The sequence below is a fragment of the Engraulis encrasicolus genome, chromosome 9 (genome assembly GCF_034702125.1).
Source record: "Engraulis encrasicolus isolate BLACKSEA-1 chromosome 9, IST_EnEncr_1.0, whole genome shotgun sequence".
In the NCBI taxonomy this organism is placed as follows: Eukaryota; Metazoa; Chordata; class Actinopteri; order Clupeiformes; family Engraulidae; genus Engraulis; species Engraulis encrasicolus.
The window spans coordinates 33454513-33479237 of NC_085865.1; the positions used below are offsets into that span (position 1 = coordinate 33454513).

General features: G+C 43.5%; 1 protein-coding gene across 1 annotated transcript in view; it reads left to right on the plus strand.

Moving 5' to 3' along the window:
* Positions 1 to 24725, plus strand: part of myo3a (myosin IIIA) — a 100777-nt gene that overhangs the window by 69610 nt on the left and 6442 nt on the right. The window contains exons 19-32 of the mRNA XM_063206168.1: positions 1007 to 1154; positions 6350 to 6503; positions 7713 to 7801; positions 8206 to 8335; positions 10630 to 10712; positions 13051 to 13053; positions 14276 to 14350; positions 15288 to 15493; positions 16116 to 16227; positions 16848 to 17010; positions 17938 to 18024; positions 18127 to 18250; positions 18545 to 19757; positions 20126 to 20264. Of these exons, the coding sequence (XP_063062238.1) occupies positions 1007 to 1154; positions 6350 to 6503; positions 7713 to 7801; positions 8206 to 8335; positions 10630 to 10712; positions 13051 to 13053; positions 14276 to 14350; positions 15288 to 15493; positions 16116 to 16227; positions 16848 to 17010; positions 17938 to 18024; positions 18127 to 18250; positions 18545 to 19757; positions 20126 to 20264 (2726 nt within the window). The remainder of the gene's footprint in view (positions 1 to 1006; positions 1155 to 6349; positions 6504 to 7712; positions 7802 to 8205; positions 8336 to 10629; positions 10713 to 13050; positions 13054 to 14275; positions 14351 to 15287; positions 15494 to 16115; positions 16228 to 16847; positions 17011 to 17937; positions 18025 to 18126; positions 18251 to 18544; positions 19758 to 20125; positions 20265 to 24725) is intronic.

Genomic DNA, 24725 nt, shown 5'->3' on the forward strand with positions numbered 1-24725 from the left:
CAAGTACAGAAATGAATGTACTTGTAATCGCATTGGTTTTCAAAAATAGTTGGTATCGTGCATCCCTAATCCTGAGCACTTTGCTTTTCATTTTCGAACTCCAAAGATGGTATCTGATATAGTTTCACAGCGGCGTGGAGGTGGGTGGGCGGCTGGATGCCAGACTAATTGTAACATAGTGTCTCTTTTGAAATGTTGGGGGCAAATGCATCGGTATCTGCAAGTGCAGAAAGGAATATACTTGTAATCATATCGGTTTTCAGCAAAAGTCGTATCGTGCATCCCTAACCCTGAACACTTTACGTTTTATTTCCAAACTCCAAAGATAGTATCTCATACCGTTTCACAGCGGCGTGGAGGTGGGTGGGCGGCTGGATGCCAGACTAATTGTAACATAATGTCTCATTTTGAAATGAGTCTGACCTTCCACAGTCTCCATCTGTTTCTCCCTGTGTGCTGTTGGCTAGCTGTTTCCTGCCCTCCTGCATTCTGACTCACGCTTTCAGTCTCTTTCTCTGTTTCTTTCTCTCTAATTTTCTTTTCCTTCTCACTCTGTTCTCTTCAGTCCTCTCACCCTTCCTCTTTCATCCTTTTCTTGTTTTATTGTCTGCCACCTCTCACCACCATTCTCCCCTCCTCCTCTCTTCCCTGCTTTGCTGCTTGTACTTTCTCTGATGTTTTATTTCCTGCCCTATCACACATCCTTTTCTCCAACCACTGCACGAAAAACTGTGATTTTCTTCACTGTAAGCCTGAACTTCCTCAACAATTTTCAGTGCCACCTACTCACGGAAATCCCTCTTCTCCTGCAGTGGCTCGTCTCTTATCATCTCTTTATCCCTTCCCACTCCTTATGTAAGTCTTCCTTTCTTAGTTATCGCTCTGTGAGCCATTGTCCTTTGTTTCACTTTATTCTGACGTCGTTCCTCTAATCTCTCTCTCACTGTCTCTCTTGCTGTCTCTCTCTTGCTGTCTCTCTCTCTCTCTCTTCCTCTCTCTTCCTCAGGGAGGAAGACAAAGGGCTGAACATTGGTATCTTGGACATCTTTGGCTTTGAGAACTTCAAGAAGAACTCTTTTGAGCAGCTCTGCATTAACATCGCCAACGAGCAGATCCAGTTCTACTTCAATCAGCACATATTCGCCTGGGAGCAGGTACTCACGTGGCCATTCATTCAACTTTGGAGAGAGAGAGAGAGAGAGAGAGAGAGAGAGAGAGAGAGCGAGCGAGAGAGAGAGAGAGCATACGAGAGAGTGTGTGCAAGGCAGAAAGAGAGAGAGAGCAAGAGAGAGAAACAGAGTTGGAACAAAGATAAACAAAGGACAATGGAACACAGAATGGTAGCTAAGAAAAGAAGATGAGATGGAGGGAGGAAGGGAGAGAGAGAGAGAGAGAGAGAGAGAGAGAGAGAGAGAGAGAGAGAGAGAGAGAGAGAGAGATTTTGATTGTGAATAAAATTGAGTATGAATTCATACTGGCCTAGAGGGAGCATTTGGAAGTGTGTGGCTCTTTTCCCTTTTTCTCTTTCACTCCATTTTTCCATTCACACAATAACCCACCCACTCACTTGCATTCATCCTGTCTACCGTATCTCATCCTCGCCACACTTCTCCTAAATGTTACTTTCTTCTACATCGCGAGTATTTCCTGATTCGTTCTCTCCTGCATGTGTAAGACCCTTTGGGCTGGTAGTTGAATACTTGTAGTTGCGAAGGCAAAATGCACCCCATTGTTACATGCGTGCGTGTGTGTGTGTGTGTGTGTGTGTGTGTGTGTGTGTGTGTGTGTGTGTGTGTGTGTCTGTGTCTGTGTCTGTGTGTGTGTCTGTGTGTGTGTGTGTGTTTGTGTGTGTGTGTGTGTGTGTGTGTGTGTGTGTGTGTGTGTGTGTGTGTGTGTGTGTCTGTGTCTGTGTCTGTGTCTCTGTGTGTGTGAGGTGTAGACAGGGCACAGGACAGGTTCTCCGCAGCTCTATCCCTTGGAGATGGGGCCAGGAGGTGTGGACGGTGGATGTAGTGGGGGTGGATGATGAGAGGAGAGAGGAGGGGGAGGAGGTAGGGGTTGGTTGTATATGGCCTTGGGGCTAGTGAGTGATGTGATGATGGTAAATGCTGTAGTCGGCCCCACAAAACGCTTCCCATAAATCAGCCAGAACGAGGGTCAGCAGGGAGGTCGGGTCTGCCTGCCTGCCTGCCTGCCTGCCTGCCTGTACCTCCACAGCAAGGAGGGAACAATACTCCCATAGGGTCTCCCAGAGCGAATGCTGCAGCCCCACATTGGCAGCCACTTATGTTTGTTGCTAACATGTTGTTAAAACATTATTGTCGGCAAAAATGTTGTTAATTAAAACACCATCATCATCATTTCATCAGATCCATGAGATGTTTGGGGCTTTTATGACAGGATTTGACTCGAAGAGAGAGAAGAGAAGGATCAAATCTGGGTCCCCGATGCAATAATATGGCACCGTATCCCCCTGAGCCAATGTGGTCCCCCCCACCCGCCCCAATCTGGTAGTAATTAGTTAGTTCTTAACTAATTAGGTCTCACATTCTGTATCAATGCGTTTGCCGGTTACAGTACACTTGTTTTTGTCCTTGTTGTAACCAGAAAGAGGTCAGGATGCCTGTACCTCCATGACGTGGAGGGAACAATACTGCCGTACAAAGGCAAACTGCAGTAACTACAGCACATATTTTGTCAGAATTTAGTGCAGACTGACAATGGTCTTCATAACACCCACGATATGTTGTGATAACGGCTCATGGTACAAATGTGTCCTTTTTTAGAGATATCGGTATGTCCAATTTGCAGTAAACTACAATACCCAGCCTAATACCAAGGCTTTGACTGCCTTTTTTGTCTGTTTCAATATTGGATTACTGTACTGTAGTTACTCCACTTTGCCTTTCTAGGGCAGAATACTCCCACAAGAACCTTGTACTGTTCACATGGCCCTCCCGTCAAGCTACAGTAAGCAGCAATTGGCTCCTAGGTAAGGATTAGGGTTTGGGTTAGGGCAGTGGTTCTCAAACTTTTTCCATCATTCCCCCCTCAGAAGGTCTCCATGCCTCCGTGCAAGGGTTTGGGTCAGGGCAGTGTAGGCTACTAATAGCTCATGTTGACAAAGCAACCCATATCGACTGCTTCGACAGCATCCCTTTTGAACAATACTGCAGCCACACATTGGCTTGCTTATTGGCTTGAGTTTCTTCGCTTTTGTGGTAAAAAAACAAACAAAAACTTTTCACCATCATTTGATTTTTTTTAAAATTATGTCTGATATTTTGCCTGTATAATGCATTTGCAATTAGAGTTTAATTGCTACCTTTTTTATCCTGGTTGTTTTTGTTGAGGTATTAATTATGTTTGAGATTTTTACTCCTTAATGCATTCGCAATTATAGTTACAATGCACTTGTTTTTTTGTCGTTGTTGTTGTTTTTGTCTCTGTTTTTTTGGGGGGGCTTTGGGTTCGTGTCCTGCATCCTTAATCAACAAATCAGGGTGCAGTGCAGTCAAGTGAGATAGCAGCTTTTCTGAGCTTGATGTGACCTGAGAGTGTGTGTGTGTGTGTGTGTGTGTGTGTGTGTGTGTGTGTGTGTGTGTGTGTGTGTGTGTGTGTGTGTGTGTGTGTGTGTGTGTGTGTGTGTGTGTGTGTGTGTGTGTGTGTGTGTGTGTGTGTGTGTTTTGGAGGCCCTTTGTTTTGCCTTCAGGCCCTCAAGCACACGGTTCCACAGTAGTAGCTCAGCCCAACCCAGCCCTGTTCTGTCGTGTTGCCCAGAAAAAAAGAGGTTGCTCTTGCCTCTCGCTGTAGTACCGCTCTGACTTTACCCAAGGTTTCAAGTTTCATTTCACCTCAGATTAGACTTTCTTCAGTCTTTCACTCTGTGTGTGTGTGTGTGTGTGTGTGTGTGTGTGTGTGTGTGTGTGTGTGTGTGTGTGTGTGTGTGTGTGTGTGTGTGTGTGTGTGTGTGTGTGTGTGTGTTTGTGTGTGTGTGTGGATGTGTGTGATTGTTTCTCTCGTGTATGCACACTGCTGTGGTTGTATCAGGCTGTATACATCGGCCTGACTGCCATTAAAAGAAACGCAAGGTAAATCCTCCACAAGGTCAATCTGCCACACTACCTGGAGAGCACAAAGGAACACTTTCACTTTTAGTTCAAATTGTGTGTGTGCATCTGTGTGTGTGTGTGTGTGTGTGTGTGTGTGTGTGTGTGTGTGTGTGTGTGTGTGTGTGTGTGTGTGTGTGTGTGTGTGTGTGTGTGTGTGTGTGTGTGTGTGTGTGTGTGTGCGTATATGCATGCGTGCGTGCCTTCGTGCTTGCGTGCTTGCGTGCATTTGTGCGTGCACAAAGGGCACGGTGGTCTGATGTGTTGTTTACTGTCACCAATGCTGAGTCATTGCGTCAGCCTCGCGGTGGGATGTTTTAATCTTCTCTTATGAGGTAGGGAGGGACTGGGAGGCAGCCTGTAAGGAAGTGGGGTTGTGTTTTGATGGCCAGAGCACTGTACCCTAAAGTATGTTACCATCTCGGCTGGTTACTCTTGCACACTTTATAATGTGTGGTAAGAGTAATGCTAGAAGAACACAATGCTAATTCAACACTTAGAGACTCACTTTATCTGGAGTGTATTTGGTCCTAGAGTTGAATTAACGCTATGTTTTAAAAAAAAATACTGTGGACACACATCCTGCCTCCCTAGTTGTGGGTTGTGAGCAATATCTAAGCAGATTAAAGAAAAAACACCTACACACAAAAAAGATATCCACACAACGTAGAGCTGTGGAAGTTGACACTTTTTTAAGTACTCTAAATGTGATATTTAAAGGCATGGCTTAGACTTAAAACCTTGCACAGTTTCATAGGGGATTCGGGGGACACTTCAAAAGAAATATAGGAAGCTTTTCTTGAGCTAGAGAGAAAAGAACTGAGTTATTGGCATTTGACATTCAATTGTATGACCAGAATTATCCTGTGGAAACGCATTCCATTTTGAAAAACCACCATTTCGAATGAGTGCTTATTTTTAAACTGATTTCCAATCTAATTGTCAGTCACACTTGCGCTCAACATTTAAAGTACCGGTAGGTGGAATATTTAATCTGAACCACATTAGGCCTGATAATTGTTCCGATGCGTATCGTCGGTGAGTGGGTGGTTTTGGCAGGCTCTGAGGCTGCCCTGCAGGTACTCTGATGTTGTGGCTTTGCTCTGCAGAGAGAGAGTAGCGGCGGACTGTCAAACACCATGAATCCCCTTTGGAATACACAGTAAATTTTGGAGTGTTAATTTAACACTTAGGGAGTCAGATCGACACAGCTAGTGTTACATTGACTCTGTGAGTGTTGACTCAACACTGACAACACAATTTACTGTGTAGTGACAAACACTATTAATCCGTTTGGCCACACTAGATATCACATCAGGCACATCAGAGTCTTAAAATGGCAGGCAGCTAGAAGGCACAGGCACACAGGCAGGGATGCTGAGCCTACAGCGGTGGGGGGGTGGTACCCTGCTCTGAGGGTGAAATACAGCACCTGCTTCTGCTCTGTTTCAGCCCCCGCCCCCATCACCGTTTGCGCTCTGTAAGCTGTTATCTTTGTGCAATGTTCTATTGCGATTGTGTTTAGCCAGCAAATTAATGTTGTAAGAGGTATCTAATATAGGCACTGTGACGAGAACACTTCATATTTTTAGACACATTCCAACCATATGTCAGCTACAAAGCTACAATTACATCTATATAATAATTTACTGTAGCATAATTAGCATTCATTTACATCATGTCCCTTAGCGTTATCCACTTTGCTAAATATGAGCTGCATAAATCAACAATACCCATTCATTTGGCTTCACCCAATCCCTCCTCTCATACTTTTTTCCCCCATCTCACCCATACCACGATTAGGTATTCCACACCCACCCTTCAACCGACAACCGTCTCCCCATTTCATCTCATCCACTGTACAGTACCTACCCTTGTCATGTACAGGTCATGCTGGCAAGCATCAATTTCACTGCATGTAACCATGAAAATAAAGGTGGAATGTCCGCACACTGCTCCCATTTTTCTTTTTTCTCTTCTTTTTTTCTTTTTCAGACTACTTAGTCTCAGTCTGATGAAGAGCACACGCACACCGCTTGAAAACGTTCACTTGGAAAAAGAAAAAAGAAAAGCGGGAGCAGTGTGCGGACATTCCACCTTTATTTTCATAGTATTTCATTTTTTTGTCCTGCACCTGCATCTTGGAAGTGCGCACCACTACCTTTCTTGACTGCATGTAACCATGAAATCTCCTCGCATGTCATACCCCCCCCCCCCCCCCCAACTCACCCCCACCACAGGATGAGTACCTGAATGAGGAGGTGGAGGCGCGTCTGATCGAGTATGAGGACAACCGGCCACTGCTGGACCTCTTCCTGCAGAAGCCCATGGGCCTGCTGTCCCTGCTGGACGAGGAGAGCCGCTTCCCCAAGGCCACCGACCAGACACTCGTGGGTAAGACAAGACAGGCAGGCAGGCAGACAGAACTGACAGACAGACAGACAGACAGACAGACACGACACGACAGACAAAACTGACCGGACACGTGTGTGTGTGTGTGTGTGTGTGTGTGTGTGTGTGTGTGTGTGTGTGTGTGTGTGTGTGTGTGTGTGTGTGTGTGTGTGTGTGTGTGTGTGTGTGTAACACAGTCACTACTGACCACTGGTCAGTAACCAGGCACTCATGGAAATGAAACAGTAGGCCTACTGACCAGGCACAGCCCTACAGAGAAACTCTAGTACTGATCAAACACTTTTGGTTAAGTCAGACAGACAGACAGACAGGCAGGCAGGCAGGCAGTACTGATAAGAAACTTGAGGGTAAGTCAGTTAGTCAGTTAGCCAGTCAGCCAATCAGTCAGTCAGAAACACCCATCCACCATAGTATCAGGCAAAGGAGCCTAGTTAGTAAGACAGGCAATGTGTGAGTCAAGCAGCAACTCCCATCAACAGTGCAGATGATGGGAATTTTGTCAGACAAATGAGCTAAGTTGTATACAACCACAATTCAATCTCAGCTACGCTGTAAGCTTATTTGACTACCATGTTATGGAGGAGTGAGAATCTTCCCAGAGGTTTCGTGTCAGAGTCATGGGAACATTCCATCACAATGTTGTGGTTACCACAGCAGGTAGCTCTGGAACTGCTTCAGCCGATCTGTTACCATAGCAATAGCTTAGCCACCATAACGGCCCTGTCACTATGGTGATCATAAAATCATTACGGCTCTGTTAATCCTGCTGTGATGGGACTATTTAGAATGGATGAAGGCTAGCAGGGTGACTGGAATAAAATGTTGAGGTGAAAGGGGTTTGACACTGATGATTGCACCAGTACACAGAGCACACATTCTCCATCGACACTACAAGAAAAATAAGTAGAAAAGTAGAAAGTTTATTTCAGACACAGAGAGTATTTAAAGCAAACATTTTCTTCTAAAGTGACCTTTGCACAAAAACTACCAATGTTCAGGAATCTGACAGAGTTTTATTATGTACATGTACTGTAGTGCCTGTGCTCAGAGTCTCAGAACCAAATACACAACACAGAGCCAACCAACTTTTAATGGAAAGAGAGGGAAACTCGTTTCACAGGTTAATTCATTGTTTATTTTGCCTGTAGTGAAATATTAACTCGTGAAAAATGTACTTTCTTATCAAAACAGAAAAGTTTGAGGGCAATCTGAAGTCCAAGAACTTCTGGAGGCCTATACGAGTGGACCTGGGATTTGGCATCAACCACTACGCTGGCAAGGTACTTATTGATATATAATATCAATGACTGACGTACAGTATAGCAATGATGGTAGATACCGTATAATAAGACATACCATGACAGCCCACTTTCTGGAAACATGGATGAGGGAGCAGCACAAATATCCTGTCTACAGTCTAACCCCCCCTCCAGTGCCTGCTTTGTGCAAGGACCAACGATGAGGCCAAAAGGCATGGAAACATCAGTCATGCGTTAACAATGTAGCTTGAAATCTTCCATCAGTGCTTATACGACTACTGACTTACTCTTTGCGTAGGATTCCTTTGGTCTAGCACAATACCCGTTCTTGTACACATACTGCATGTCCTAATATCAATACAAAATATTTATTTCCCCTCTTGTTTGCATCGTGCTAATCTCATAAGTCATGGTGTCATTGCCAGGTGATCTATAATGCAGCAGGCTTTCTTGCCAAAAACCGTGATGCCCTTCCTGCTGACATAGTCTTGCTACTGAGGTCCTCAGAGAACGACCTCACCCGCAAGCTAGTCACCAACCCCCTCACCAAAACAGGTAACCACGACAATAGCTAGCCCTATGTTTTTTTTGCCATGTTATTTGTTGTTGTGTGTGTGGTAAATAGAGAGAGAGAGAGAGAGAGAGAGAGAGAGAGAGAGAGAGAGAGAGAGAGAGAGAGAGAGAGAAAGAGAGAGAGAGAGAGGAGTCCTGGAGATTGGGGAGGATATCAGGGGGAAAAGATCTTTGAGTCTGGCTCTTGAGTTTATTTTTAGACAGTGACAAATGCTCTGAGACATCTTACAAGATGTAGCCTGCAACCAGACCAGTGTGTGCCCCTGCATGTTAAGTCACATCAAGCAGTCTTGCAATTTGCTGGAGTGGACATGGCAAGGGAATGCCCGTTGTTAATTTCTCTCATGTAATATTACCACTTAACATCTTGGAAATGATTGACAAGCTTTGAGTGTGTTAACACACGCTATTTAAAGTAACACTAAGCAGAACACTGAATTAATTTTTGCCACTGTCCTTGGGCTAAAACCACACTAACACACTAGTTTCGCTACAGCACAAATGGGAGACAATTACACTTCTGACCAAATGGTCGACCAAAACTAAAATGAAGACTCCAAAGTGTTGCTTTAAAACTGAAATCACAACAATCAGATTGCTATTGTGGCTTATTAATACGTGATTTGAAGAATGACAGGATAAGGCACACTCCAAGCCGGTGCTTATGCCTCTTTCAGTGTATCCACCTCAGTACTACACGCAGGCTTTTTTGGCTAAAAGCTGGCCCTGGCCAAGTGAGTACATGTACCTATTCCTGGCGTTCACACTGTTTTGTTTTTTTCCCCTCCTCCTCCTACTAACATCTCTGCCAAAGTGCCATGCGTCCGTCCGTCACTAGATCCGGCTGAGGCACCGGCGGCACACGATCACTTTTTAATGTGGCCCTCAAATGTGTCTAACACCACCCCTGACAACGTCCTCATGAACCCGACCGTGGGTTTGATAGCGTTCACGTCGTCTCCTCCTTCACACCTTCCGTTGCCCTCTCTGCTCCTTAGCGGAAGTACGGAGTAGCTGAGCTACTCTTGCTCTTGGATGACATTTAAACACACATGCCCAAGATTTGATCCTATCATATTTTCAAGTATTCAAGTTACCCCAAGTATTCAAGTTACCGATTTTGTTGACCACCCACACAACAATCAAACTTCCAGAGGTGATGCTGGTAAGGGTAAGCGGTAATTCAATAAAGGTGAAGACACCACATGCTCCTTTTCTTCATGCCAATGATTATGAACGGTCTCACTAAATGTAGTCGAGGTGTCCAGAACTTTGTACGTCTTGACCTAGTAGGGTGAAATTTTAGATTACCGGTATACTTTTAGATGTGTAACCCGTAGCCTTTATTATCTCAATTACAGACCCCTTGAGGAAATTTTTGACTTTGCATGCAAGATGATTTCTCTGAAGAATTTCCTTCAACCACTTTTGCCATGGTTCTTTTTCAGTCAAAAGTTCTGATGATTTTTCATGATCGTTGTTAATTGGTATTTTTCCTTTCTCGATATAGTGTTTTTGATGATAGCACATGGTGTTTCAACTCCTGGGCTGTACTACTTGCAGATGGAAAATGAAGTGTCTCTTGGATCGTGTATCTAATTCAAACTTGAATTAGACTAATTCAAACTTGAATTAGAGCTGAATTTCAGACAAAAGTTGGCAATTGAAATGCCCAATGACAATTCAAATCCTTCACTGAGAACCACAGACCTTTGTTCTCTTTTCCTGTTGAGGTCTAATACCGTAGCCTCTTCATCCAGACGGGCTAGTCGGCAGACCTATTCAGGCTTCTCTGAAAAAAAGAAAACGTAACTACATAATTACAACATTGCTATGACATTACCATGCACAGCATTTTAAAACTTGGTCATTACCACTTTGTGAGGAAAAATGTTATAACAGAGGCTCTGTGATAAGGGGTTAAGTCCTAGTAAACAAAAACGTCATATAAAACAAACAAGGCAATGTTTCATCAGACCTGAACGCATGGCATCAAGCCATTGCCTCATTTTTCAATATTTTGTCATTTAATGTGTGCTGCATCTCCTTCACTGTCAATTTGGCCGACACACTGAAGCATTCTTTAACACACTCTTTGCAAAAAAAATGTCCTGAAATCAGCTGTCCCTTTTGAGGTCCTCCACTGACCTGCTGGGGCCATTTGATTCTACCTGTTGAAACCGGACGGTGGTTCATTATTAAAACAAGTCAAGGCAAGTCCGTCCGTTTGTCCTCTGACGTGTGACCTCGATGACAGTCTCTGACTTCCTTCTCAGGTAACCTGGCGCACACCAAGGGCAAGAATGCCGCCAGTCACCGCAGTACACGGGCCACTGCGCGCTCCCTCAACTTCACCAAGGTATGTACGGAAGAGTAGCTTCAATAAGCATCCATAACATGTACGGATGAACCTCAGTAGACCTCTTTGACTAATATGGAATGCCTGCTAAACTGCAATTGACCTCGCTGGCCAGTACTGTGATTTTTGGGATTTTTTAACGCATTACATAGGCCTATATGGGTGATTTTGTAGACATCAACAGAAAGCTGTGACTATGATGCATTTTCAATAAATACAGTAGCTGTTGTTGGATTGGGAAAATGTTGAAAAGAGCACCTTGTGCTAGCAAAGCATCAAGGCTGTTGAAATCAAAAAATTACTGCCTTCAGAGGTATGTTTCAGAGGAAGTTTTGACCATTTTTGGAGGAGGCCTAGATGCGGTATATGGATGATGATAACTTGATGGACAGTGAAATCCTGTTTCCTGCTGTGGTTAGGGGTATACGTCAAGTCGGCTGCCACTTTTTGCTTTACGAGCTGTGTCGTGCCTAATGAAAAGCAAAAAGTGTCGGCCGGGTCGCACTTTGTCGAGCTGTAGGCCTACCAGAAAATCGGCAGTGGAAAAGAGGCAATAATCGCTGATAAACAAAAGGGAAAAAATACAGAATATTTCTCTGGTTGTACTATGTAAATTACCTTTTTTATTGAGATCTTTTGTCTCTAGATTCTTTAACCTTTTGCACTTTATAATTGAGCCATTTGCACTTTTTTAAAACTTGGCACGGCCTGTTTTTTCATCTTCTTTTCTCTTGCTTCTCTTCAAGATGGACATGCTTTGTTCTTTTTTCAATATTTCCACCAGTGAGGTAACACTTCATATTCCCCCTGTGTTGCTGTTCTCACCTCTTGTCAAACATGTGGCTGTGTACACACACTCACACACACACACACACACACACACACACACACACACACACAGACACAGACACACACACGCACACAGGGAAGCCGATGGAAGGACAAAGGGGTCGTGCCCATTGGGATTGAGTGGAATTCCATTTCAGATTACTTTGTCTTGGGCCCAGTGAAAGCTGTCAGTGGCTCTGAACATGCGCGCACGCACGCACACACACACACACACACACACACACACACACACGCACACGCACACGCACACACACACACACACACAAACACAAACACACACACACACACACACACACACACAAAAACACGCGCACACACACACACACACAACTAGTTATAGTCAATCCTGTCTATGTTTTTATACGTGATCTTTGTGACCTGTTCTAGTTCTGGATTCCCTTGTGTCAGTGCATATCAGTAATAGCAGTGAAGAGCATGTCTTTGTGTTTTGATTTTAAACGTCGTAGCGCATAGAATACACCTAGTTGTGTTTCAGAAAGTGTATGTGTAGGGCAAGCTGTTTGTGTGGAATGATGAACTCATTTTGGTTCTTTTTGATTCAGCGAGAGTAACATGGACCAGAGAATAGAGAAACACAATTAAAGCAATAATGCTTTCTTCTGTTCATTAAAACAATAAATGAACATCATGGGTATTTATAATTGTGGAGCTTGTTTTTTCCATTTTAGTCAATCCATGATTGAACATTTGCAGTGAGCACTTACCCTTTTAGATGGCAAAATGTACATCAAAAGAGAAAAGGCTCAGAGTGAGCACGATATTTCCTATTGCCTGAAGGTGATTGTAGACACGCTACTCTTATGTGACACGCTTTCCATGTTTTTTTTAAATATCCGTCATTGTGGTTAAATCATCCTGGATAGATGTAGAAATTAAATGAAGAAAGTCAACCACATGCAACATATGTTACATCTCTGAAAGTTAATTTCGCCAAGGTGCTGATTAGCATACAATTTACGCAGCTAATGAGTCTCCTCCATGTTAGTTGTGCAGATGAGGACACAGTTGACTGTCACTTCGTCTCTTCGCCTCGTGCTCTGTGCTCCGTGCTCCGTGCTCGAGCGTGGATGTGGATGCATGTCTGTCCTCAGGAGCTATCGTGGGCTCTAATTCATCATTAAAGGGCTAATGACTCGGTTCAGTTTGTCACGAACTGCCATTAGAATATTGAGCAGCTCTGGGAGCTGTGTTTCAGTCAGGTTAATTTTTTTTATCCTCTCCAATGAAATGAGAGGGGCACGTTTGTTACGCAACTGATGTCCCTATTTTCAGCCCCTGTGGCTCCACATGTTTGAATGGCAGGGAACATTTTACTTGTATGCTTGTTGTGTGTGTACAGGTATGATGATCATTATATCTTTACATTATATAACTGACTGATTTATTTTTTCACAGACATGTACAACATAAAATGTTTCTCAGTCTTAACGTACATGTTTCAACTTGCATGTTGAACCTCCATCTTCAGGGAGTCGCACATGATGTGTGTGATGTGTTTGTAATGAGCTGACTTTAATTGACTATTTTCACGTCTGTGAAAAAAATATTTCAGTTATATTACCAAAAGTGCTATCCAGGAGTGCGTTTCTCAAAAGCACCGTTGTTGGCTAGTTAGAAACTTTGTTGTTTGCTTCTGCAATCCATCCCCTGCCACCAATTAACCCTTTTGAGAAACTGGTTCTGAACTTCTGGCAGACAAGACACTGTTTGATTACCACCAAATGTGGATAAATATCCTCCATGTCCAATGTGAGTAGTATATTCACGAGTGAGGAATACGTGTAGTTTTTCTGTGTTTGTGTGCATGTTGAGCGTCTGTCAGCCATTGCGTTGTTTTCACCGAATGTGCTTTTCCTTTTTGCATGCCAGACTGACGCTTGTCCTGAGGTCATTATCCATTTATCTTTCTTTCTGTCTGTGCTCTGACTGTGTGTTATTCCGTTTACATGCATACCTACTGTGTCTATTTATGCATCTCTCCTGCAGCCCTTCTTTTGGAGGCTATCGGGCAGTTCCGACTATATAAATATGATTGCTGTTCCCACCGTCCCCAACATTCCTACAATTCAGTATCCAGCGGTGATTAAAAGGATATATTCACTATATCAATGTGGTTGTTAGGTGTTATTGTTCCTCTCGATTTTAAAAAAAGATCATCTTTTTTTAAAAACACAACAACACACAGTACCCCGTCTCCTGTTCTGCTGATGAGTCTTCCTCTCTGTATTTGGAAATTGAGCAGAATCCCTAATCCAAACCAATGCCTGTATAGACCTGCAGTCATTGATGGAAATAGATCTCTCAGGCCCAACCTTTACCTTCTGGCGGTAAAGTCTAATGAACTGATTACTTGTAAAGCCCCGATAAAGTAGGCTGATAGAATACCATTGTAGTTGTGCGCTGGATATATGCCATTAATCATTCAGTGTATTGAACTGTGTGTGTTTATGTCCATGTGTGCGTGCATGTGTGTGCATGTGTTTCTGTGTGTCCGCGTGTGTGTGTCCGTGTGTACGTGTGCGCACGTGTGTGTGTGTGTGTGTGTGCGCGTGCGCGCGTGCATGTGTTTCTGTGTGTGTGTGTGTGTGTGTGTGTGTGTGTGTGTGTGTGTGTGTGTGTGTGTGTGTGTGTGTGTGTGTGTGTGTGTGTCTGTGTGTCTGTGTGTCTGTGTGTGTGTGTGGGTGTGTGTTTAGGATGGAGGTGATACCTCTCACCACCCCAGAGAAACGACGAACATGAGGACCCAGACCGTGGCCTCGTACTTCAGAGTAAGCTTGATTCTTCACCCAGATACCACAGAGATAACAACTTAAAATGTGCTTGATTGTAAAGAAGGCCATGCTCAGTCTTATCTGCAACCAGGCACAGGCAGGGCCATGTCTTACCTCCATGCTAATTGATTATATCGATCTGCATATCTGGAACACATTATTCCGTGGTGACAGCAATGTCGCTCTGTCTCTAGGCCCCACATTTGTAAACACCTACAGTACTGCACATTATTGAATTTAGACATACTTACAAAACCCCAGGGATAGAAATACACATATACTTTCTGACCTTATTTGTGCTACAGTAAAGCCTGTACATTTACAGCAACAAGGTCGGTCTGTGTCTGAGAAGCCAATTAATAAATAAAGCCAGTAATAATGTCTTGGTAGCAACTGTGTTGAAGTCTCTAATTTATTGTGGATTTCTCGGTTAAAGTTGAACAAAGTTTGTAATTGACATGTAACGTTATGTACTTCCACTGTAACATAGGGTGGGGCTTAAGGCTACAGAAATGTTAGCTATAAACAGTATAAGTACAGTACATACACATTGTGATATGTCTTACCTCACTGCTGATTGGTCAAATTGATTTCCAACAAACTGCATATCCGGAACAGATTTGTCCATGGTGACAGTAACATTGTACTGCCTGTCTCTAGGCACCACGTTTGTAACCACATACAGTTTATTATGCACGTTATTGAATTTAAGTCCAGATTTATTTTTCATAGAGCCGTACACACAGTACATTGAAAATAGGTGGAAAGGTGCGATGTGTTGAATTCGACTCTCTAAGTGTTGAATGAGTATCAACTCTTCCATGGTAGTTCATTTGGTCCTAATCTCTAGAGTAAGTGGTGAATTGACTCTGCAAAATGTACTTTGTAACGTGTCTAAGTCTTTATGTCGATTTGGATTTCCTATTGTACGTAGTACTCCCTAATGGACCTGCTGTCTAAGATGGTGGCGGGACAGCCCCACTTTGTGCGCTGTATCAAACCAAACACCGACCGGCAGGCCAACAAGTTCGACCGGGAGAAAGTTCTGATCCAGCTGCGCTACACCGGCATCCTAGAGACGGCCAAGATCCGTCGCCAGGGTTACTCCCATCGCATCTTATTCCCCAACTTCATCCAGAGGTGAGGAAGAGGAAGAGGAAGCTTGATGATCATTATTGCCTCTGCCAAGGATTTGCCAGTGTTGCCAGATTGGGCGGTTTCCTTGGGCTGCTTAGGATGGCTGTCTTCGGGTAAAAATGGCTTTTAGCAGAGAAAATGTTTGGCCATAGAAATCACTACAATTGGGCGGGATTTACAGTAGTGCTTCCAGGCGGGTTTTGAGCATGTTTTGGGTTGGAAATCTTCAGCCTCATCTGCAACACTGCCAAAGAGGTCCATGTAATCTGTCTGGCTGTTAGTGTATCCATGTATCAAAAATGTTGCACCGTCTTCACTTTTTACAGTTGTCACTGCCTTGATTTTTGGCGATTGATTGTGTTTTTGTAGAGAGAGTGCGCTCAACTCCAAAAAGTTTCTTACAAGGTCTTCGGGTGCGAGCAAACAGCAAAGTTCATGTTTAGTAAAAAACAAAGACGCTGAAGAAGGCTTAGGCCGAAACGTCTGTCTGTCTGCCATGCTAACCCAGTATTAAAACTGCAAGAAACTGATCCGGGAGTCCGGCTTTTTTACTAAACATGGTGATCGATTGTGAAAATCCATTCTTTGGTTACCTCATAGTGAACTTGGAATTAAATGTGTTTAGGTACTATATGTTGGCATTTCGGGGCCACGAAGAACCACCTTCAACTCCGGAGACCTGTGCGACCATTTTGGAAAAAGCCAAACTTGAGAACTGGGCACTTGGCAAAACCAAGGTAACTTCAATAGTATGGGAGTATAGTAAATACTATGGGCATATCTTGGGCATATCTTGTCCACTTTGTCGGTGCATGTGTGCAGTACAGCTGACAGGGAGGGGCAAAGGGATCTGTTGTCCTGGTCCCAGGGAGTGTGTGTGTGTGTGTGTGTGTGTGTGTGTGTGTGTGTGTGTGTGTGTGTGTGTATGTGTGTGTGTGTGTGTGTGTGTGCATGCGTGAGTGCGTGTGTGTTAGTGTGTGTATTTATTGAGTGGGAGGGCCTTTCAGATGACCGGTCCTGGCCTAAGTTGTCATGTGTGTCTTGCGGTTTGGTGGCATTTTAATTAAATTGTCAAAAAAGCATCTATACGTCAACTTCAGAATGTATGACTTTAAGCCAGCTACTCATCCCAACAGCCTTTTCAAAGAAGTCATATCAGAGACGGTTGATAAGGAAGAGATACGTAGTTCAAAAAGAGTTTGTTCTGGATTCCATATGATGTGTGAGGTTCTAAGCTTCCATGTCTATGAGGTCATTTAGGATACCACAGCTGATCGCACGTTGTTGAATTGGTGGTGCGTAGAAGGACTTATCTTGGCTATCTTATTGAGGATCTTTGGTCACATGTCTTGGGCAGGTCTTCTTGAAATACTACCATGTGGAGCAGCTGAACCTGATGACTCGTCTGACCACGGAGCGCATTGTGCTGGTGCAGGCCTGCGTGAGGGGCTGGCTCGGAGCCAAGCGCTTCAAGATGACCCTGCAAAAGAGAAACGAGAGTGCTGTAGTTCTGCAGTCAGGTGAGGGCTTCAGACTAGAGTGGCTGTCTGGTAGCACTTAAAGGATAACTTCAGTCAATTTCAACATGCAGTTGTAATGCTCACACTACCCTGGACTTGTCAGTACCTGAGGGTTTTTTTTTCTTCTTCTTCAGCCTTTTCAGAGATCCTGGTCATTGTAATGGGGGCAGCGCTTTGTTTACATTTCAAAAAAACCTTTTTATTTATTCCCAAAAGCATCCAAAAAGGTTATACAACATCAGCAGACAACTAGAAAACAGTGGTACCTTTTGGGAAAATATTTGGAGTAGGCGTAGTAGGAGTAGTATGTTCATTTTTTTTTAAATGTAGACAAACGGGCTGAGCCGAAAAATGTGGCATCACCGAGTACTGACAACAAGTCAAGGGTAGCATGAGCAAAACAACAGCATATTGGAATTGACTGAAGTGGTCCTTTAAGTAATCTTACACCTTGTGAAATACTAAGATTTAGGATTTTAGGAGTTTTCTATTTGTTCATTATTTCTTCATTATTAACCTTGTTATTTGAGATAGAGAATCATTAATAATGAAATCCAAGATTGAAGAGAGAGGTTTGAGAGAGGAAGACAGGTACTAGAGAGATTAATAGGAAATAGCATCAACTAACCGGCAAAATACAACTGACTTATTTGATTAAACAATTATTATAGATAAATAATGATAGCAATAATGGTTAACTAATGATTATCTGAGTGGTAACTAAATATTAACGAATGCGTTACAAATGTTGTATGTGGTTTATTATACAAACCTTCAGACACTGAGCCCTTTTCTCATTTCTTAATTAAATCAAGGGAAGAAAGCATACTTTGTTTTGATAATTTTTAACCTGATTTGTGTATACCTCCCTCTCTCTCTCTCTCTCTCTCTCTCTCTCTCTCTCTCTCTCTCTCTCTCTCTCAATAGCGTACCGAGGACAACGAGCACGGAAACAGGTTGCAGGTGACAAAAGCAAAGCCAAGTTAGAATCCCGGATTGTTCGGTTCCAAGCAAGTAGGTTCCCATTTTGACTTCAGTTATCACAATGGTGTTTCAATTACTTTTCTGCAGTTGTGTTACCATTTGGAATATACTGATCGTTGAATATTTCTCTAGTCTGTAGAGGATATCTGGCCAGACAAGTGCTGAAGGCATTAATAGATGAGAAGAATAAAGCAGCCGCCAAAATCCAAGCTCACTACAGGGGTCACAAGGAGAGAAAAAGTTTCAAAAAGAAAAAGTAAGTTAAACAGGCTTAATTATTTTATTTCACTTTGTGGTTGCCAGGGGGAGAAAGATTTGACACAGAGACAGATTGGGACACTCAGTCTGAAATAGACATTTCAGATTCAAGTCTCCAGCTGTGCTATGTAATTACTTGCCCATTTAACAGGTTGGATCACAGTAGTGTGTGAAGAATGAATGATAATACGCATATAAAAAATATAAATAGGCCTACTTTACTCCGATCATTGGTGTACAGTATGGTGTTAGTCACAATCCAGTTGCTGATATTGGCGATGTTAATCCTCAGAGAAGCCATGGAGCAGGAGAAGGCCCAGAAACTCAAGGAGAAGGAAGAGGAGGACACCAAACCCCCTGCCCCCATGCAAGAGGGCAGCGACCAGACAGCGGAAGTGTCAGACATCACAAACTCAGGTCCGGCTGGTGTAGCCGCAAGCTCAGACACTGCAGCCGCTGAAGATGATGAAGAGAAGGCTGCGGTAGTTCTCCAGAGCAACTACCGGGGCTACAAAGAAAGGAAAAAGTTCAAGGAACGAAAAAAGACTATGGCTGGCGAAGAGCTGGCTATGCCCTCAACAATTGCCAGCAATGACAATGAACCAGAACCTTCCACCACGGGAAGAGTAGTAGAGAAGACTGAACCAGCTGGACCCGTTGGAGAGAACCAGGCTATAGCTGAAGGAGAACCAGACACGCAACAGGAGGAGAAGGCTGCCACGGTGCTGCAGAGTAACTTCAGAGGGCATAAGGAACGTCAGCGTCTGGAAAAGGAAGGCAAGCTGCCGAGGAGAGGGAATGGAGAACAGAAAAGCACCCCCAAGGAGAGTCAGGACTCTCCAGATGTGGAAGAGGCCACAGAAGCAATAGAGGTGCAAGAGGAAGGGAGCACGGCCAAGCAGGGTGGGGGTGACGCAGGGAAGGTGCAAGGAGAGGGGTCCGTAGGAGAGGAGGATGAAGAGAAGGCTGCTGTTGTTCTCCAAAGCAACTTCAGGGGCCACAAGGAGCGCAAGAAGCTACAAGAAGAAGGGAAGATCCCAAAGAAGAAAGAGGCAACGCCAGCCAGTAGTGGGTCAAAGCCTGTACCGGAACCGAAAACGGAATCGGAACTGGAGGTTGAAATGGCCACAGAATGTTTGCCTGAATCAGGCCCTCAGGAACCGAACGTGGACCCAGAGGAAGAGAAAGCGGCGACTGTCATCCAAAGCAACTTCCGAGGACACCGAGAGAGGAAGAAGCTGAAGGAGCAGAGAGAGGCAAACGGCCAAAAAGAAAAGGGATGCGCAACACTAAAGGAGGAGACGGGAACAGAAATGGCGGAAGAGGCGGAAGAGGCTCTGGAGCTCACCGATATTGAGGTGGAGCATAAGACTAACTCCGAGCTGGAAGAGGAACAGCAGGCGGCCGTCAAGATCCAGAGTAACTTCAGGGGTCACAGGGACAGGAAGCAGATGAAGGCCAACACTCAGAAAGAGGCAGAGGAACTGGAACAATTCACCAAACAGGTACAGTAGATCCCTGGTATCAATCTAGGTGATAAATTGTACATCTGTATTACATGCAACTCTATTTCGGTGACGAGAGATATAGACAGCTTGGCATTGCTGTCTGCTGAGAAAAGAAGTAAAAGTAATAGGTATTGCAAATAAGTATTTTTAAAAGAAATTAGTTTCCCTTAGTGGCGTAGAAGAAAATTCTTCTGCTCATATGTGCAACTAGCTCCAATGGACGCCCCGGCCTTATGCTGTATCTACATACAGTATATCTGACTCTGGTCACCCCCTGACCTTACTCCCCCATATTACGATACCGCTGATTTTCCTGATGGAACAACACTATAAGTCGCTCTGTCTTGTTCTTTTGCGATTCCCAGGTTGAGTATGTCTCAACGGAGTGCTTCAGTGTGCAACAGAAACTGAATGAGATCATCATGGCACACCAGATGGATCCGAACACCAACGGCATGTTCATGAAGGGAAAAGTTGTGAATGGCTACAATCCCCCGTCACCAGGTGGGTGTGTTTTTGGGTTTTTAAACATTTTTATTTTGGGGGGGGGGGCTTTTTGGCCTTTATTATGATAGGACAGTATGAGAGGAGACAGGAAGCGATTGTGAGAAAGAGATGGGGTAGGGCTAGGAAATTACCCCATCCAGACTCGAACAGGGGTCCCCGTGGTTTTAGCATCAGCTCTGTGTAAAGGTGCCCGCCCTATGAGATTGTGCATGGTTTCATTGTGCCTTCCTTTTTGTTTCTAATACTGTAGTAGTTTTTTTTTTTATTCATGTTGAACTTCAAGAGGAGTGACAAGTGACATAGCATTCTATCTGCAGTAAAAACATGCACGCTCTACTGATGTTCTCTAGGACAGACAGCATGGCACATCATTATTGGGCGTGTTTTTTGGTATCTACGATGCACTGGAACTACATTGCAAGCAGAAATGAGACTGTGCCTGTGCTATTTAAATCCACACTGCTAAGCATTATATTACAGTTATTATTATTATATAACAGTATATTGAATAAGGAAATAGAAACAGAGTGTTTAAGTAATTAAACATCAACCTACAATATTGACTCGACTTTCAGTGAGGTAAATTAGAAGATCATTGAAAGAGGTTAAATGGCATGCCATGGTTATTGTAAATGTAGTGCAAAAATGGAAGCTCAAAGTAATATATTTTATTTTACCATTGTTTTGTTAAGATACAGACTCTGTAGAGAGATGACACACATGGTTTTCAATTCTCCTTTGTACATACAAGTCGGTTTTCCTTTGTTTTTTTCCTCGCAATACTTCCATCTCGTCTCCGTCGCCTCAGGTGCAGAGACAGATTGAAACTGCTCGCCTACTGTTATTGTCTGTCAGTACCCCCTGCCAGCTAAGATGTTATCATGGAATGAAGTTCCCATTTCCTCTCCCCTAGCCCCTGATCATATCAAGAGAGGAAAAAACGGGGAGAAAGAAGGAGATGTCAAGTGGTAGAACAGGAAAGCATTTCTTCTTGGGACACGGGTTGCGTCATGAGCTAGTAACTCCCAGTGCAGTCTGGGATCTGACTCTGGACTGGACGGTCTGTCTTGGTTGGATGGCGTGTCTTATTGCTTTAAGACTGATGAGCCAGGGTCCAAAGTGAAAATTCAGTGTCATATTGATTTTGTCACTATCAGCAAATTCTGTCTGACAGCTGGTATTATGTTATCGGAGGGATCATCATCCCTCGTCCAAACGGAATTATTGTGTCTGGATCTGTAACCCTGATTGGCCTTATCCTTTGCTGCTTTTACAAGCCAGACTGATATATTTCTGTAATATTCTGTATACTGTAGAACAGTGTTTCCCAACCTTTTTTGTCCTGCGTACCCCCTAAGCAATTTTGTCATATGATGAATACCCCCTCATCCTCATTCATGTTCTGTTCCTCTATCCCAATGTGACTACACTCAATATATTTGTCATTATTACATTTTTCTGCGTACCCCCTGAGGCGTGCTCGCGTACCCCTAGTAGTGGTACACGTACCTCTGGTTGGGAAACACTACTGTAGAAGATATGTTTAACTGAGACACACATTTGAGTACTACTGTCTGTATGCTCTACAACAGTTTTCCAATTAAGCAATATGACACGAGTGGGAGTGAGGTTGTTCTCGGACACCCTCACGGGTGTGATTCGCCGCAGGCACGAAGCCACAGGCTGAGTGCTGTAGGTAATTACACCCGTGAGGGTGTCCCAGAACAACCTCACGACCACAAGCGTTATATTGCTTTTATACAATAGTTCCTTTGCCAACACAATTAGTTAATTGAAAGAAATGTTAAATCATTTTAATTACTTTATTTGATTGTTTATTTGCTTGTTCCTCCGCTCAGGGAAATAGTTCCAGTTATTGTCTTTGATTGCTGCGCAACGCGCACCACGTCGCTGTCTGCCTATTTGTAGACGTTGATCTGAACGTTCCCTGCAATTGTGCAGACGTTGAGAAAGGGGCTTGCCTGGCAGTCTGAAACAGATGGTCGGGTGAAACAGGTGGATAGCTGCTGCTGATCTAATTTTGCTGTCGTTATTTGCTGATGGTCTCCAGTTTGGTGATGGTCTCCAAGTAGGCCTACATGGCTCCACCGCTTCCTGCTCTCCATAGAGGGGCGTCAATAGCTCGCAAGAGAGCTCTCTGACCTACAAGAAAAAAACATATGCCATAGCGAGACATTAAACAAACAAACAAAATTAATTAATAGATAGGTGTGAAATGGGTGCCTAGATGCTAGGTGCTTACCTATGCCCACTCACTACCATGATCTCCCTTGCTGCAAGTCCTGCGTCTGACAACTTCTGGATGGCCGTGGCTTTTAAGCTGTGATTGGTGTAGCGCACCTTTATGCCGTTCTCCAAACTTAAACGTGGAAGCATCTGGCTCAGTTGATTTATCACAACTGGAACAGTGGTGTACCAAACATCGTCTGTGGGAGATACATGCCGCCTAGGATGATGGTAAAACGCTTTCCCATCTGCCGGGATCTTCTGCAGGTATTTCGTGAGGGAGGCCACTGGGCAGAGGGGATTACCGGGCTCTTCATACATTGCTCCTCTGTTGTTGTCTCTGGTCCTCTCCATCGGATTTTTGTGATTTTTCATTTCTTCATTAAACGTCATGGTGTAGTAGCCTACTGACAGCCGTTTTCGTCTCTTGCCAGCTTAAATTTTCTATTGAGTCCAACTCTTGCGGGGTTAATTTGACAGCTCTTGTTCCGATGTTTGGCGTAACCCCCATGTTTGCCCTTTCCTCCCTCTCCTCCTCATCTGATTCATACTTCAGATCGAAATGAATGATAAACTCGTCCATAGCTATTCTTTTTTTCTTCTCTAGGCTACCTGTCAACTTCCTCGATTACTTCTCGCTTGTTTATGTATGTATTTTGTGGAATGATGGAATGGAATGTTGGTGTAACGGTTACTTTGTACCTTTGGTCGCGGAGTGATTATTAGATGTGAAGAGTCATTCATAGAGTGTTGGAGGATACCCTCACTCCTAGTGACGTGTAGAACGCCTCTTGTCCAATCAGAATTTGTGAAATAATTCGACCGGATCTAACTATTGTATAAAAGACAAAATAAAGTAAGCAGCATTTAACTGTATGGAGGTTCCGGATGGTACCCATGGTGACAATATGGAAGTCAACATCTTTTGCAAAAGACATCAGCTCACATCTTAAAACAGAGACATCATCGTTCAACATTCATATATAAGATCATTTTTTAGATCTAAAAAGCAACATTTCTCTCAGACAATCTATTTCAACAAAAATATAACAATGAGAAATCTATTTGCTCTTTCTATGTAAAGGGTGTACTCAGGGCACTTTGAGCACTTAATAAGGACTCATGGCTTCAAGGATTAATTGAGGAAATGACTAATATCCGGCCATAGACTTAATGTAATTCCAAAAATAGTTTAGAGGATAGAGGATATGTAATTCTCCTTAACTATGCTAAGAAATATCTGATTGGCCAGTTCGTGGGGATTCATGCGGCCACCCATCACTCATATTATATCAGTTTTTTTTTTTATTCTCTCTGAAAGTTCAGAGTTGTTTTGCTATAGTCACATGTGCCTCTCTAACGCATTTAGCATAATAAGCTAATAAACAATTCAACATGTAACCAGATTACCTGTAGGCGCTCTGTCGCTCACTCGCTCCTCTGCAATGAAATTCATCAGAGTAATAATTTCCATTTTGAATGCCAATCACATTGCTCTTTTATGCAAAAGGTCATTAAATGCTAATCAAATTTCAGTTGAAAGTGCTCCAGCAATTACAGTGGCCAAGCGTGTGAGTGAGTGCCCCCGAATTGCCTTTACCTGCCTCAGAGCAGGCAAGTCTCACTCTCAACCTTTCACAAAGCTTATACAATAAACATGTCTCTTTTTAACTCGTTTGCCATGCTTGGGCATTGATTAATTACATCTGTTGTCGTTCTCCTGGGCTTAAACAGTAATTCAGGAGGAAATGTGGTCATCCGAGAATTGAGATTAACCGTGTGCGAAAATATTTCCCAAAATATAGAGTGCAAGCAACAACGAGATAGAACAGATAAATGCTATTTATACCTCTGACCCTCTATGGCAGTAATTGGAAGTCTACAATACACTCATCCGTGCACATGTAGCTTGAAATCGACTTGTCAGCTAGCTGACCAGGTAAGGTCAATAAAAATACAGTGACTGGCAGGGGATTTTTTTTATTGATTTCTGTCAAAAAATAAAATGAAAAATAAAAACCTGCCTGTGGGGAAGTTAAGTCACTGGCTGTGACCTCAGCACAATGAGGTCAGCAGTGTTTGTTGTTCTGAAAAGTGTTTTTGTTGTCCCTCTTTAAAGGCTTGCTCGCTTTTTTTTCTTTGGCAACGTCTTTGAGAGGAGCCAATTGAAAACCTATGCAAGAGGTTCCAAACACCCAAGCTAAACCAGTA